This window comes from Octopus bimaculoides, chromosome 7 (genome assembly GCF_046866305.1).
Source record: "Octopus bimaculoides isolate indiv1 chromosome 7, ASM4686630v1, whole genome shotgun sequence".
In the NCBI taxonomy this organism is placed as follows: domain Eukaryota; kingdom Metazoa; phylum Mollusca; class Cephalopoda; order Octopoda; family Octopodidae; genus Octopus; species Octopus bimaculoides.
The window spans coordinates 37,984,499-38,001,527 of NC_142934.1; the positions used below are offsets into that span (position 1 = coordinate 37,984,499).

At 37.5% G+C, this 17,029-nt stretch overlaps 1 protein-coding gene and 1 pseudogene across 1 annotated transcript in view; one reads left to right on the forward strand and one right to left on the reverse strand.

Moving 5' to 3' along the window:
- LOC106877495 (pre-mRNA-splicing factor 38A) overlaps positions 1-11,761 on the reverse strand; it is a 13,775-nt gene extending 2,014 nt beyond the window's left edge. The window contains exons 1-2 of the mRNA XM_014926417.3: positions 11,592-11,761; positions 1-164 (exon numbers count right to left, since the gene is read on the reverse strand). The exon at positions 1-164 is cut by the window's left edge and continues 2,014 nt beyond it. Of these exons, the coding sequence (XP_014781903.1) occupies positions 1-164; positions 11,592-11,721 (294 nt within the window). The 5' untranslated portion in view covers positions 11,722-11,761. The remainder of the gene's footprint in view (positions 165-11,591) is intronic.
- On the forward strand, positions 1,200-1,318 carry LOC128248406 (5S ribosomal RNA; annotated as a pseudogene).
- Positions 11,762-17,029: the final 5,268 nt, after the last annotated feature.

Sequence of the window (17,029 nt, forward strand, 5' to 3'; positions counted from 1 at the left end):
TTACTTGAAATCTTCATTTCTGATGAATTCAACAACAATATCTTTCTCAGGTTGAATCTGTAACATTTTCAATACTAAACATAAAAACGGTGTTGGCTTAATGTTTCCACCATAAACTCCACCAATATACTTCAGTTCCATTGCTTTGTCAACCATCAGTTCCGCTGAAATACATAAATAGTAAATTAGTTGAGTTGGAACCTCTCACTCACAATGGAAACAAAACAATTTCTTTACTAAACCCCTATAGCCCTTTCCCTCATCATCTAGCATAAAGCTACCTCCTCCAGTGTTAGCAGTCTTGCAAGCTGCATAGCAACCTCACAACTGCTGGTACCATATAAAAAGCATTCTGTGCACACTGTAAAATGGTTGGCATTAGAAAGGGCATCCAGTTATAGAAACCACATCATAGCAGACACTGGAGCATGATGCAGTACTTGGGCCCATCAGATGCCATCAAACTGTCCAATGCATGTTTGTATGGAACAGGGAAGTTAAATAACGATGATGTGTATGTAGTTGCTGGGATGAGTTCATTGCTGCTGGAAGTGGTTGAAAAAAATATATAGGAGAGAATGTAAAAAGAAGATAAAGACTTTCTAAAAGTTGTTGCATATGTTAACAATAAAGGATTTCTTACACTATGCAAAAATTTAACATGGACATATGACACACTGCATAATAACAAAACTTGATGTTAAATGTATTAGATTTCTTGATGATGGAGAAAATAGTTAAGTAGGATCCATTGAATGAGTAATGTTAATTTGCATGAAAGCTGGAGAATAAAGATGATGAGATACTGAGCAGACAATAAAGATATCTGCTATGTGTAAGAAATGGACAAACTAACAATGGATGTGTGATATGAATGGGGGATGAATGCTGAGTGAAAACATAATGTGAGCAACCAATAGTTAAAAGGGGTAAAAGTAGTGAGATGAAACAGATGGCACAAAATTGAATAGAAGACTTGCCAATGCTAATATAAAGAAATTTACATTTATTATCAAAAGCATCATTCCCTTTTTTAATATAGTAAAAACCTTTCTGTAAAATGATTTCTGTTATTTCTTGTAATATGTAAGACACTAATCATGTAAATTTTTGTAGTTGATTAGCTTCAACGTTAGTTCTGATTGAAGAGAACTATGACCAAAAGCATTCCATTTCTGACCATCATATATTTTTTTTATATATACGGCCATATCATGTTGAAAGTACTGGTTCTCGTCCAATCACCGAAGTTAAGCAACATCGAGCCTAGTGAGTACTTAGATGGGTGACCGCTTGGGAAACCTAGGTGCTGTAAGCGTCTCACACTTTTAGGCGCAGGAGTGGCTGTGTGGTAAGTAGCTTGCTTACCGACCACATGGCTCCAGATTCAGTCCCACTGCGTGGCACCTTGGGACTTCTACTATAGCCTCGGGCCAACAAAAGCTTTGTGAGTGGATTTGGCAGACGGAAACTGAAGGAAGCCTGTCATATATATATATATATATATGTATGTATGTATACATGTATGTGTGTATATGTTTATGTATCTGTGTTTGTTCCCCAACATCGCTTGACAACCAATGCTGGTGTGTTTACATCCCCGTAACTTAGCAGTTCAGCAAGAGGGAATGATAGAATAAGTACTAAGCTTACAAAGAATAAGTCCTGGGGTCAATTTGCTCGACTAAAGATGGTGCCCCAGCATGGCCCCAGTAAAATGATTGAAAGAAGTAAAAGAAATAAAGACTACGTTGCCTAGTGTGTCCTTTTTACACAGTTTCCTGAACCCTACAGTTCAGCAAGAGGCTGAAATATATGCTAATTAGATGCAAACACATTTTAAAATCATTTTTGTGTTTTCTTCTACAAGGTGACTCAAATATAAACCTACTAACAACTAAAGTTAATAGAGCTTCTTAATGTATGTTTGACTTTCTCTCTTTCTATCCTTCCTCTCACTTGTCACATTCTCCCCACAACTTTCATCCACCTCCCCACTAAATCTATGAAACCCTTTAAACCCTATTTCCACTTTGGTTGCCATGGCTCAGGGATTCCAGGAGAGCTATTTCCCTCATGTTCATATTGTCAGCTGTTTGAACGACATTTGATACTTGAACTTGCTAATAGGATGGGCGAGAATGAAATTCAAAACCAAAAAATCTCGAAGTGTGGCTTTCGTGAAAGGAGTCCAAAAAGAAGTGAAATTCATGATAGGAGGTGAAGACATAACAGTAAAAGAACAACCAGCAGATAGTACAGAGATTTACTAAATGATAAGAAGCAAAGCAAAGAAACACACGACTTAGTGGAACAAGGACTAAAGGCAATTGACAGAACATTACAGGGGAAATTCAAATGTTGGATACTGCAATTTAGACTGTATCCAAGGATAATGTGGCCATTGCAAATGTACAAAATAGCCTCAAGTAGAGTAGAAAGGATGGAACAAAGATGCAGTGTGTTTATCAGAAAATGGGTTGGTCTTCCAAAGCCACTGAATACAACTGCACTATATGGAAAACCCGTGCTGCAATTACCGATAACATCAATCACCGAAGAATATAAAGCAGGAAAGGCGAAGACAGTAATGATGCTAAGGTATTTGGAAAATCAGAACATCTGAGAAAACTCTCCAAAGGTACGAACAGGGAAGAAATGGAAAGTGAAAGAGGCAGTAAACAGGGTGATCGGAAAGCTAAGGCACGCCGATATAGTCGGAGCGACGCAAGAAGCAAGAACTGCTCTAGGGTTGCACAATTTCAAGCCATTTTGCATGAGCAGTGTAAAAGAGATGAAAGAGGCAGTGGTGCACAAAGTGAGAAAGGAGAAAGAAGGTGAAGTATACATTTGGTGCAATGTAGTCAACAGGGACAGTGCCTGAGATGGGAGGAATACGTAGTCAGTCACAGAATCTCATGGAAGGAACTTTGGGCTTGGGAACAAGCAAGGACATCCTTCCTGATCAAGTCTATCGACGATGTTTTACCTTCACTGGCGAATTTAGTCCGGTGGAACATACAAACAACTGATGAATGTAGATGCAGAGAGAAAGCAACGGTGAGAGATGTTCTGTCAAACTACAGGCTAGCACTAGACAGATAGACATGGCATCACAATCAAGTCCTCGGTGTTATAAGCACAGCACTCAAAGAGAAAATCGAGGGATATACTAGGGGAGAATACCCAAAAGTGGAAAAGCGCAGAAAAATATACTTCCAGAAGGAGGGAAAAGGATATAAGGCCAGGCCTTCAAATAAAATATACAAGACAGACAGAAGATGGAAGAGATACTGAGAGCTGGCCATGGATTTGAAAAGATTGTTAATATTTCCACTCATAAAAACAACAAGAAGACTGGACTTAATTCTATGGAACACAGAATGGAGAATTGGAATTTTACTAGAGCTGACAGTACCATGGGAAGAGAACACCGTTAATGCAGAGCAACAGAAAGAGAAATGGTATGAGAAATTAATCGAAGAGTGCGGAAAACAGGGATAGACTGTTGAGTACTACCACCTAGCAGTGGTGGCTAGAGGCTTTATTGAAAGGAAAATGGCAGCATTATTTAAAAGAAGGTTTGCATTTTTGAGCTCAGAGCTGAGAAAAGTAATAAGGAAGATACAGGAGACAGTCGAAAAAGCTGAAGTGAGAAGACCCAAAATGGCTTTAAAGCCATAACATGCTGACTGGGAAATAGCGTTGCTAGGTGAGGCTAGTTGACACTTAAGCAGCATCTCCGATTGACAGGTGGGCCAAGGTAGTGGTCTCGTTCATAGCACCTCTCCTCCTGGTTCGAAGGCTTGTACCACCAAACAGCTGGTTGGCTCTGGCTGCTGGAACTGAAACAAACATGATACTGTTGGAAGGCAAGTTTAGAGAGAGCACAGGCTAAAACTACACGCCCTTCCCCTCTATTGGTCAGTTGAAGTTTTGACAGTGTCAGTGACGGTAGCTGGTGATGGCTGCTACCAGTGAGTATTTAAAGGGAAATTTTGCAGGATGGTCAGTCGCCTGCTGACATTCATTGACGCTGCATCAAAGAAACCAAAGAACAAAAGAAAAAAGGAGAAAGAAGAAACACACTCAACATCAGAGTTGAAGACACCTCCCCAAAGGTAGGGGTCCATATGTGGAAAACAGTAGAGGAGTAGGGGCTGAAACTGGACTTGGTTCCTCCTGATGATGTCTTTAACCACTGGATCCTATAAAGGAGCTGTTGAGGTAGCAAACCATGAAACATGGTTGGAATTCACTCCTGTCAGCTGCTTGGATTACATATGATACTTGAACTTGCTATGCCCTTACTTCTTTGCAGAATATGACATTCATTTACAACAATTACCTGATGTCAAGACAAGGAGAGAGACACACACACATGGACTTCTTTCAGCTTTCATTAAACAAATCCACTCACAAGGCTTTGGTTAGTCTGGGGCTATAGAAGATGCTTGCCCAAGTTACCACATGGTGGGACTGAACACAAAACCATGTGGTTGAGAGAAACATATTACAATACATATGTATATAGAAAGAAAGTATTAACAATAACAAAAACCTAATATATCATTTAAAGGGACTTTGAAATCATCATCATCGTTTAACGTCCATTTTCCATGCTGGCATGGGTTAGACGGTTTGACTGGTGCAGCCTACTGGCTGCACCAGGCTCCAATCTTTCCAAGGTTTCTACAGCTGGATGCCCTTCCTAACACCAACCACTCTGAGAGTGTGGTGGGTGCTTTTTACATGTCACTGGCACAGGAGCCAGCCAGGCAGCACTGGCATCAACCACGTTCGGATGGTGCTTTTTACATGCCACTAGCATGGGAGCCAGTCAGGGGGCACTGGCATCAACCACACTCGAACAGTGCTTATTATGTGCTACCAGCACGGGTGCTAGTCAGACAGCACTGGCATCAGCCACAACTACAACTTCACTTGTAGTTGACTCAACAGGTCTTCTCAAGGACAGAATATTGCCTGATGATTTAAGGGTACTTTTAAATGGGCTGGTTAAGCAACACTGGCATTGGCCATGGCTGCAATCTCACTTTACTTACTGGGTCTTCTCAATCACAGCATACCTCCAAAGGTCTCGGTCTCTTGTCATTGTCTCTGTGAGGCCCAACATTCCCTGTCTACCTTTTCCACAGGATCCTGCCACTGTTAGGATATGACACTTCTTCACACAGCTGTCCTCATCCATAAGTAGCACATGACCATATGAGCACAGTTGTCTCTCTTGTAAACCACATCTGATGCATCTTATGCCTAACTTTTCTCTCAGGGCGCTTACAATCTGTTGTGTATGCACATATATTTGAAATGCTATTAAACATGTACTGTATATTCCCTCAAATCAGGAAATTTTGTCATCTGGTGGTAATAAAGAGACCTTACAGAAGAAAATAACCTCTTGATTTGGAGTTTTAGGAGAGTTTGGTGTTAAATGAGGTCTTGGTGGAGATAAAATTCCTTAAAACCTCTTTGTAACACCTGACAGATTTTAGCATGGGTAAAACTTTCAAAGGCAGTTTTATGATTTGTTTAGTGTCTTACAAAAATTAACACTATGAAGAAAAAATGAAAAATTAATAAATATATATGCCAGGGTTCCCTGAAACATGGAATATATTTCAAGGGTTCCTGAAGAGTAAACAGGGAGAAAAATGCTAATTTAGAATATGAAATAAGAAGTTTGAGTATTCTATGTACAGTCTCCTTTGATTTGATGGTATAATATAAAGGTCTTGATTGTAGTGAAATTCATAAAGGAAACACAGATGTATTTAATGCTTTTCTCCCTCAACTTAGGTTGTTTATGTATAAAAAATTGAACCTTATGCTTTTGAGTTTTTCTAAGATAAATTTGCTCCATATATAGTACAGCTTTACACAACAACTGAAGGAGATGAATGATTATACTATACACATTGCATTTTAAAGATATTGGAGTGTAATATAAAATACTGAACTCTAAGCCATTAGCTTTAACATACTAAGTACATAACACATTATAACAAGTCACATTGTAAAGCGGGGATATCCAACCATTGGCCTGCATTGTGGCCCACTTAATATTTTCATGTGGCCTACTGGCGATTCAAATTCTAATACTATGTGTTATTTTCTAGTTATATTTTCATTTACTTTGATAATGTATGATGAGAAAATTATTCTCAGAGTGTGCTATTTTGAATGTACCAATGAAAACCTCAATAGATGGAGGTAAAATGAGGGAGGCCATGGTGTTTAAGATGTAGAATGGCTGACTCTACCTTATAGATTCAGCCATTTTGTTGAAGCATAATTAACAGCCATTGTTTCAGTTTCAAATCTTTTGCAGTTGGATCAATACTGATTGTGTTATTTCCTAACCTTGTTTACAATGTCAAGAGATAGTGACTTCAGTGGTACTTCAGTGTTTCTAGTCTAGGCTAAGCTTAATGCTAATGCTTTATGCAGAAGAGCCTATTTATTCTTCATTTGTTTCTGATTTTTGGAATATTAATATCAGCATGATTATGTAATAATTTTAATAGTTAATTCTAATAGCCCATTATTTGGTCATGTCATCTGATACTAAGAAGAAAAGAGAAAATTCAATATCCTATGGACAGAAAAATATTGAAACATGCAATAACATTATCTGCCTCATATGTAATGATAAAATTGCAGTATGCAAGGAATATAATATTAAGCATCACTATGCTGCCAAACATGAGTCACAATATAATGAATTAAATGGAGAAAGAAGGAAAATGAAAATAGATGAACTGACACATGTGTAAGGATTTTCGAGCGAGATCGTTGCCAGTGCCTCTGGACTGGCTCTTGTGCGGGTGGCACATAAAATACACCATTTTGAACGTGGCCGTTGCCAGTACCGCTTGACTGGCCTTCGTGCAGGTGACACGTAAAAGCACTCACTACACTCTCTGAGTGGTTGGCGTTAGGAAGGGCATCCAGCTGTAGAAACTCTGCCAAATCAGATTGGAGCCTGGTGTAGCCATCTGGTTTCACCAGTCCTCAGTCAAACTGTCCAACCCATGCTAGCATGGAAAGCGGACATTTATATGATGATGATGATGAAGAAGCTTAGTTCACAACAAAACAATTTCAAAAACATGTTGGGAAAATTGGTACATGTACAAAAGTTAGTTATTTAATAGCTGAAAAATTGAGATGGTAAATTAATAAAAGAATGTATTGCAATTGATTTTAATGAATATTGTCCCAAGAAAGTGAACTTATTCAATGACACAAGTCTGTTGCATCAGACAACTGATAGAAGAATTGATGACTTAGTTGACAGTATTGTGGAAACATTGCAGACTCAATTATCTAAATGTGTTCATTACAGTTTAGCATTGGACAAAAATACTGATCAAAGTGACACTGCACAATTGGTTATTTTCATCAGAGGAATTGATATCAATTTTTATATCACTGAAGAAATGTTGAACATGTGTCATATGAAGGATACTACAACTGGCAGGGACATAATTGAGCATGAAAATTTATCATTAGAAAAGGTTGATGTTGATAGAAATAAAATTAATTTGATTACAACTGATGGTGCTTCAGCATTAACTAGTAAAAATAATGGGTTTATCACTTTATGGTTGATCATAATATACTTAGCTATCATTGCTTGATTCATCAACAGCAATTATGTGCTCAAAAATTAAAAATGAAACAATTGATAACAGATATTGTGAATGTTGTAAATTTCATCAGATCTCGGGGCTTGAACCATCGTACATTCAAAGCATACTTGGTAGAAGTTGGCAGTGAGTATGAAGACGTTATTTATTTCTCAAAAGTCAGATGGCTCAGTCAAGCAGCAACTTTGAATAGATTTCAATTATTGTTGCTTAAAATAAAACAGTTCATGCAAAACAAAAAGCAAAATGTAGATTTTTTAGCAAATGAAGAATGGTTGAATGATCTGACATTCTTAGTAGATATCACTGAAATGTTAACTGAACTTAATTTGCATTTGCAAGGAAAAAACTAGTTATGTTGTTCAATGTTTGAGCGAATACTAAGAAATTAGAACTTTTCATAATACAATTGAAGGGTGGAGAAATCGCACATTTTCAAAATTTATCTAAAAGAAAAATTTCCTGTGAACTTTGAAAAATACACTAAATTATCTGAAGCTTTGTTAGAAGATTTTACGACCAGATTTTCTGACTTCAGAAAGATAGAAACTGAACTAAAATTGTTGAGTGATCCATTTTCATTTATGTATGTGGAAGTCCAACCTTTTTTCTTGGGCCAAATTATAAATTTATGTATATTCACCGGGCCACAAAAGTACTTTATATAAAATTTTAAAAAGTTCAAAATATAGTGAATAACATTTTTTAATAACAAATATAAATACTGCTATTGACAGTAAAAATGAAATTACACTTACACAAAATAAAATCAATGTGATTTTTGGAATTGCTTTCCTTTTATCATATTCTCAATATCTGCTTTTATGGTACTATTCTTTACTCTAAGAATGCTAGTTAAATTTCTTTCAGCAGTTTTGATGTTTTTCATACATAAAAAGAATTGTTCACATCAGTATGTACTACCCCACATGCACAATAGTTTTCTAGCTAAATTGGCAATTTGATCAAATTCATTGAAAGAATGCAATTTCTTGTAAAAGTCAAGAAGGCCATATTTTCTATAAGTTTTCAAAAATTCTCTACTTTGAAGTTCAATGAGTTCTAGGTGGTATTTGGCTGGGACTTGCACATAAATAAATGAAAATGGATCACTCAACAATTTTAGTTCAGTTTCTATCTTTCTGAAGTCAGAAAATCTGGTCGTAAAATCTTCTAACAAAGCTTCACATAATTTAGTGTATTTTTCAAAGTTCACAGGAAATTCTTCTTTTAGATAAATTCTGAAAATGTAGGATTTCTCCACCCTTCAATTGTATTATGAAAAATTCAAATTTCTTAGTATTCGCTCAAACATACCTGCTGTAAATATCAGCATTGGCATGGTTTCCTAAGAAACCATACCAATGCTGATATTGGATTCCAATGCAACCTGCCAAATCCTATTAAACTGTTCAACCCATGCCAGCAAGGAAAACAGACATTAAATGATATATATATATATATATATATATATATATATATATATATATATATATATAACAGTTGAGGGAACCCGTGGAAGAGGTAGGCCCAGGAAGACCTGGGCTGAGGTGGTGAGGCAAGACCTTCGAACATTGGGCCTCACCGAGGCGATGACTACTGACCGAGACCTTTGGAAATGTGCTGTGCGTGAGAAGACCCGGCAAGCCAAGTGAGATCGTTGCCAGGGCCCCTGGACTGGCTCTTGTGCGGGTGGCACATAAAATGTACCGTCCTGAGCGTGACCGTTGCCAGTACCGCCTGACTGGCCTTGTAGGGTTTTCGAGCGAGATCGTTGCCAGTGCCCCTGGACTGGCTCTTGTGCGGGTGGCACATAAAAGACACCATTTCGAGCGTGGCCGTTTTCGTGTGGGTGACACGTAAAAGCACCCACTACACTCTCTGAGTGGTTGGCGTTAGGAAGGGCATCCAGCTGTAGAAACTCTGCCAAATTAGATTGGAGCCTGGTGTTGCCATCCGGTTTCACCAGTCCTCAGTCAAATCGTCCAACCCATGCTAGCATGGAAAGCGGACGTTAAACGATGATGATGTCTTTTGAAATTGTAGTACATATATAGTTTTGTGCAATAGTTTCAATGACAATAGCTAATTACTTAGGAGGTTTAAGGTATGGTGTTTCTAATATAGCATCACACTCAAACTGACTGCAGTGGCCACACCAGCTTTATGATTTCAACATGATTCAGGTGGAGGCAAAGGAGAGATTGTGCAGAAAATTCATGCAAAGAAGGCTTGGTATTTCTCCAACTGTCTGCTTGGTCATCCTGTATATCCTCCACTTACTAATTCTATCAGTGGTGGAGGAATTTGAAGCCACTAAAGTAAGAACAATCAATACATCTGAGGATGAAAATGTGAGACATACTAACAAGACTGTTGAGAGTGGCAGGAAATGGAAGTCCCACAAAGCTTTGAAAAAAGTGGAAATGTACTCCAGTAGATTGTTGGAGTAGTCTATCAATCACAGCTAGGACTTGACAACTAAAGCACCAAGAGGTGGAGAAATATCAATGTTAGAGGCAAGAGAGGGCTCATAGTGCAGAAAGCTCAAGAAGTAGCATAATAAGATCATTATGTAAAAGCGGTAGGGTTCACTAAGGGACAGTGAGCCCATGCATTCAAGTGACCACTGTCCTGGAGAGAACTCTGGAGCACTAACCATGAAAAGTTGTCTGTTGCCGAACTCCTGCTAACTTCAAATAACCTTAAAATCTAGGGCAAAAAAGGAGACCTGTCCTGCAAGCCATGTGGAGCAGTTCTTTGCACTCTGAACTACAATCTAACTAGGTACTCTGGGCTTTCCAGCAGGATCAGTGAGCTATTTCTTGAAAAAGATTGGTTTGGAACCCTAATAACTGAAGACATCCATTGCACTGAGATCAAGGTGGTAGTGGTTGACATGAGACTGCAGATGGGATCCATTTATAGGCCAAGGCTAAGTCAATCCTCATTATTCCACTCGAGCGAAGTGTACAAACTAAAGAGTGACCCTGGGATACAAGTTTCCAAAGAAGGCGATAGCTTAGTCACAATCATAAGAGCTTGCAACATTTTTAAATAGTTCAAGCAGTTTCGGTCAATATAAAGACCTTCACCCGGGAACAAAAAAAAAAAAAAAACCAGCCGGGGGGGGGGGGGGTAACAAGTGTATAGAAACGAATATGGAAAAAAAAGTGAAGGTCTTTATATTGACCGCAGTTTCTACTGAATGCAAAGCGTATTTGATGTTTATTTTATTTACCTCTCTCTCTATCTATTTCTATATATATGTATATATCATCGACCATACTCAATATATGTGTTTGCTTGTTTACCGGCAGCCGGCAGCAAACTAGCAAAACACATACGTTGAGTATCTGTGGTGGATGGTATTTACAACACTGGTGCTACTTCTAATTCATATTTGAAAATATGTGTGCGTGTGGTTTTGAAACTTCTGTACGAAAAATGTTTACCGAGTCTACTATGTTTGGAATTATCTTCACATTGACATTATATATAAATAGACACAGTTCGCAAAACTTCTCAACAAGGTCTGAAGAATACAGCTGACGATCGTCGCATTGCTTCAATAAATTTAAGGAGAAAAACACGCTACATAAATTGAAATTACATAATTTAAAAAAAAGCATAATAACAATAAAGAGAGGCACCGTTGAAATCGGTGATCTGAATTCGCACGAAAAGTTTTGGTAATCATTTAAATGTATTTCACATGACTTTGGTTGCTAATATTCTTGACAAAGGAACGTCATAACAATTGGCCTTTGCGTCTACATAAACTGTGGCCTCATATTTAACACAGAAAATTATTAAACGAGACAAACATAAATAACGCTCGTTCCTATTGTAGAATAAAAATAATTTCAATAAGTTGCGTATAAATATACAAAAGGTATCAGCAGAGTTTCAAATTACCAGTTAATGCAAAACATTCTTCTTTCCAATAACGACTTTCATAAATCCTAGTTCGTATAATTTTCTCTACTAAATACTGTGGATTAGTTCCTTTAACTGAATGAGCATCCTTCACAGTCCGATTAGCCATTTTGAAATAACTCTCCTTTTTCAAAACTATTCAAACAAGGGAAATAACTGATGCTAACTCCCTCCTCCCCTCAACTTTGAGGAAAGTGAAAAGTAAAATAAATTTCAAAAAAAGAGTGGAATGAAGTAAATTATATTGGAAATTTCTATTTAAAACATTCAACCTCGAAATAATTGACGTTGAATATGTATTGCTATTAGTTTGTTGACCAACCAATGTTTTTTTCTGGGTTTTTTTCAGCCTGCTAAATAATCAAACAAAAAGTCAAAGATACTTTCATGCATTGCACAGCCTACAAACTCTATCCTCTCTTTAATTACAAGGGCACCTCCTTTAACTGCAACCCAACAAGGTAAACAGTTTTAACAGTGTTCTTAGAGATCTAATCCATTTCAAAGATGACTATCATAAACAGCAATCCTTTGGATTGTTAGTTTCGTGTAACAGATTTTTCTCTGAAGCAGGCTTTTATCAAATTTTGTGTGTATCTCAGACTTTCTTCTGTATATTGGAGTCATATAAACTGTTGATTTTAACTACATACAAACTTTTGTGTAACTGATACCATCTTAGATATTTACCAAAGCTTTGTGCTTAAGGAGTATAGTAGAATATTCATAAGTAGATTAGTATGTTCCTTGCATGAAGACCGAAAATTTGGTTTTAAGGATGTTCAAAGTTGTTTGTTGTTTTCCTAAATTACTGCAAATGTTAATGTGCAATGTGATTACTAGTGACTAAGATAATCAAGGCTGCAGGTAACAATGAGAGGGTGAAAATATTGCATTATTTGAGTAAACTGAATGCTTGATCTAATTATTGCAGTTACATTTGAATTTAGAAAAATTAAAGTTTATATTTAGGCTTAGCTTACCTGACATATCAAATGAAACTAAATGAAAGATGTTATCCTTAAAGCTGGAGAAGAAAAAAGATTTTAGTTTGGTCATAGATAAAGGCTGGAAATTTTAACATCATTTGTAGAAGAATAAAAAGAATGTTGTCAAACACTTCTTTTCAATACTCTTTAAGTGTAAGGTGAAACTACATATGCACATATGTTATCCCCAAATTACATCAATATGATTTGAGGGTCTACATTTCACGAATTTGATTCTTGTTGAAAATGCATAAAGAAAAGTTGCTAAAATGGTTGTAGCTTTACAAATGCTTAGTTTACCTTAATACTTCTGAAGAGAGGAGATATGATGCATAAAAAGTTTTCCCCACAAAGAACCTTCTAGATCTTGGAATTCCATTAGTCATCAATAAGAGGTCATTTATGTAAATGATTTAAGAATTGAGGCATCAAGGTAATAGTATGCAAACCTTATCAAACAGGGTGCATGTAAACTGGAATCAACCGTATGGAAGGTGTGGAGTTGAAGACAATGAGCTCAATATGTAGAAAGAATATGTTGGCATTTACAATTTTTGATTAAAAAAAGAAACTGTAAAGCATATGAAGCCTTAATATGAAACCACAAATTAATAACCATGAAAAGTTTCTTGATTTTCAGAATATTTTGGTTGAGCCATTGAACATGTGATGTCATATAAGTTCACTGTCATGTGATACAACCAATCTGTCTTTCCTATTGAATTTAGCCATGCATTTTAAGTTAGGTGGCCATCCATTGTTTGGGGTTGAGCTGATCACCGACCTGAGATGAACAATAGTTGGGGTTGATTTGAACAGCTTGAACTGCTGTTTCAGAGAAGATGTACTATTCCCATTTGTCTTGTGGAGTGAGACCAAATAGAATAGAAACAGTTTCTGCCAATCCAAGGTGTTGTTGGATAGGCAGACATTCTTCAGCAGTTTCGATAGAACATGAGCGAAACAAGTCCAAGTACCGTTAGGGATCTGATTGATGAGCTTCAGCTTGGACAAGCCCTGGAGGGTGGCAGCAAAATCCTCAACAGGGATCTGGACTTCAAAGCAAGGTTCTATCCTACTAAGGATGTCAGAGCTGAAGTGACATTCGTTGCATGTCCAGTTAGAAAAACTTTCGGCTTGGACCTTAGTAATGCCGATGCAGCTCCTGTAGTAACTTAGACTACACAAGTGGCATTTGATGGTCTTCAAATAGCAACTTGCACAGATGCAGGGAACACAACTTGGAGGTAAACTGGCAGTATCAGAGGAGTCAACATTAGAATTAGAATTCATACAGGGAGTGGGGTGGTAGTGGAGGAGGAATGGCACTGGAGATAGAGAGGGTAGCTGAGTGTAACTCTGGTGGTGGGACTTGGGTGGGATGCAAGAGGTAATGCAGGCAGGCTGGCTGTAACAGGAGTGGTGGGATGAAGAAGGGGTGGTGGAGGAAGGTTTAGCGATAGAAGTAGAGAGGGGAGCTGAAGAAGAGCATTAATACTAGAGAAGGGGGTTTGGCTGGGGTGGGGGACAGGAGGCGATGGCGGCAGGCTGGCTATTATAGGAGTTGTGGGGTGAATAAAGGGACAAGCTGAACTAATACCTGCTGAATCTGACAATGGAAGGGGTGGGAGAGAGATAGGGGAAATGAATTAACTTCCCTAGAATGTGATGAAATCATTGAACTATGCTGGTCTCTTGGTTACTCACTGCATGGCTCAAAACTTGTTAATTAATCAATTTATTTATTTATTTTACTTTGTTTTTCCTCCCCTCCAGTAGACTGCCAATGCAAAGTCCAACCATGTGTACATATATATATATATGTGTGTGTGTGTTTGTGTACACACATATATATATGTATGTGTACACACACACACACACACACACACACACACATATATATGTATGTATGTAGTGTACATATATACGAGGTGATAACAAAATGTTCTTGGACTAGTTATGTTTAATAAAGAATAACTTATTTACCTAAGTTTTAACATCATTGCCTTCAAAATAGTCACCTTGCATGGCAATACACTGGTCCCAGTGTTCCTGCCACTTTTGGAATGTGGCCTGGAAGTTTTTTTCTGTAAGCAGGTCAGGGACTTTCTGTGATTCACTCAGGATCTTGACAATGGTTTTAAAATGGCAACCTTTGAGTTGCATTTTCATCTTGGGGAAGAGATAGAAATCCACAGGTCGGGTGCGGAAGCAATATAATGTTTTTGGTAAGAAACTTGTGAGTGAGGAGAGTTTGGTGAAGAATTTAATTCTTTGTGTTCCATAGATCCAGCCACTTTCATCAAACATCCTCCCTCAAATGCTTCAAAATGTTGCAGTTGAACTCTTGATTGATGGTCTTTTCCTGGGGGATAAATTCTCAATGCACAATTTCCAGGGATGATGCTTGTAGCTGGTTTTCCAGATTGCTCTTAATTTTCCTGGAAGGTTCTTCTGCTTTTTGAGGTGCCTGTGCCACTCAAACCATTGTGTACAAACCATTGCCTTGTCATTGTAAGCTTGCCAAATCATGCTCAATGTTTCTGTAGCAGACTTCCCAAGTTAAATGCAAAATTTCATGTTGACTCTTTGTTCCTATCCATGACAAAATCTCAGACTATAGCATACACTTGATCACAAAAACACAAATTTCACAACTTGTGAAGTAAACACAGTGATATCACGCAGCACACTACCTCATGAAGGTCATAGCTAGCTCTCACTGCACACACAACCGTATCTGTCATCTAAGGGTGCACTATAGTACTAGCTAAGAGACTTTTTGATACCACCTTGTATATATGTGTACACATATATAATCATCATATATATATATATATATATATATATTTCAAAATAATTTTTCTATTGTCTTGGCCTAACAGCCCTTACCGTTTGTTTTCACTGTTCTGTCTTGTTTTTAATGTCTTTTACTGTCTTGTTCTCACTGTCCTGTTCTTGTTTACACTTTCACCCTCCTCAAAAAATTCCAAATTTAATTAATTTGCTTTGTGGGAAGGACTGTTCCAACGAAGTCACGTATTGTCCTTGCCTTCGAAATGCGGAGTAGATGGAACAGGGACAACTGAAGAAGGGCAATATTCTTTATGTTGCATGTCTTGTTTCTCTGTTTGTTTTTTTCGTTGTCTGAAAAAAAGTTCGTTTTCTGTCTTCGTCTTTATGTTCTTGTTTCTCATTGTGTTTAACGTTTTTTGTGATGTCCTGAACCCATATATGCATGTATATATACATATAGATGTAGGTATGTACATATATGTATGGATATATGCATATGTTTATATATTATTTATGTTATGTATGTATGTATGTATGTATGCATGCATGTTTGTGTACATATACAGATGAATGCCCTCTGTAAGTCACTTTATCTTCAATGTATTGCTTCTCTGGGCATTGACACATTAAAGTTCAACATCTAGCAGCTGACTTGGTAGAAGTCCACAAGATTATTCACCATCTTTCCAACAACAGCTTTGACCACCTTTGTAAATTCAATACCTCTACCAATCATGGATATGCATATAAAATTAAAAAGAAACAGTGCAGCAACCATGACTTCTGGAAACATTTTTCATGTTCAGAATTGTTGCAGTGTGGAATAAACTACCCATGTCAATTGTTTGCTGTCAGGACTCTGCATCCTTCAAAAATTCCATGCCTCCTGACATGCCTTTGCACCCTTTCTTCTCTATGAGTCTTTTAATGTTCATTTTTCTGTCTTCTACAGTTTTATTTTGTGTACTATGGCTTTCATTGCTGTATTGGCATTTGCCTTTATCTTAGACAACATAGGTGGCAAGGAGAGGGGAAACTGGTATGTATGGGCAACTGCTGGTCTTCCACAATCTTGCATGGACTTGTGCCTTGGTGGGGAACTTTCTTTGTGCAATTCTATGGTTATTCATGACTGAAGAGGGTCTCTACCCTTAACCCTAGTGCACCTCAGTATTGTATACAATTAGTCATTATTTTTAGATGACATTAAATTGCTTTTGTTAAACGATGATGATGATGATGTATGTGTACATACATATATATCACATATATATGTATGTGTACACACACACACACACACACATATATAGGTTATGTTTAAAATTAAAGTTTAGATAGGAGACTTTAAAATGAAGTATCCAAACCTTGATCTGAGTATGTCTGTGGTCATGTAACTTGGGAACATGTTCACCTAATACAGCTACCAGGCATCATCTGCAGTCCTGCACTTTAGTCGGAGGTCTATGTGAGGAATTCATTGGTGTACGTTTAGTATATCTAAAATAATTGATAGGGAAAACTGAGTGTACTGTAAGTTTTATTTAGCAAGACAATCATTTCAGCTTACTTCTGCACTGCTTCCTAGTGGGTGGGGAACAATATAATGTAATCGAATGCACTCAGCAGTGCAGA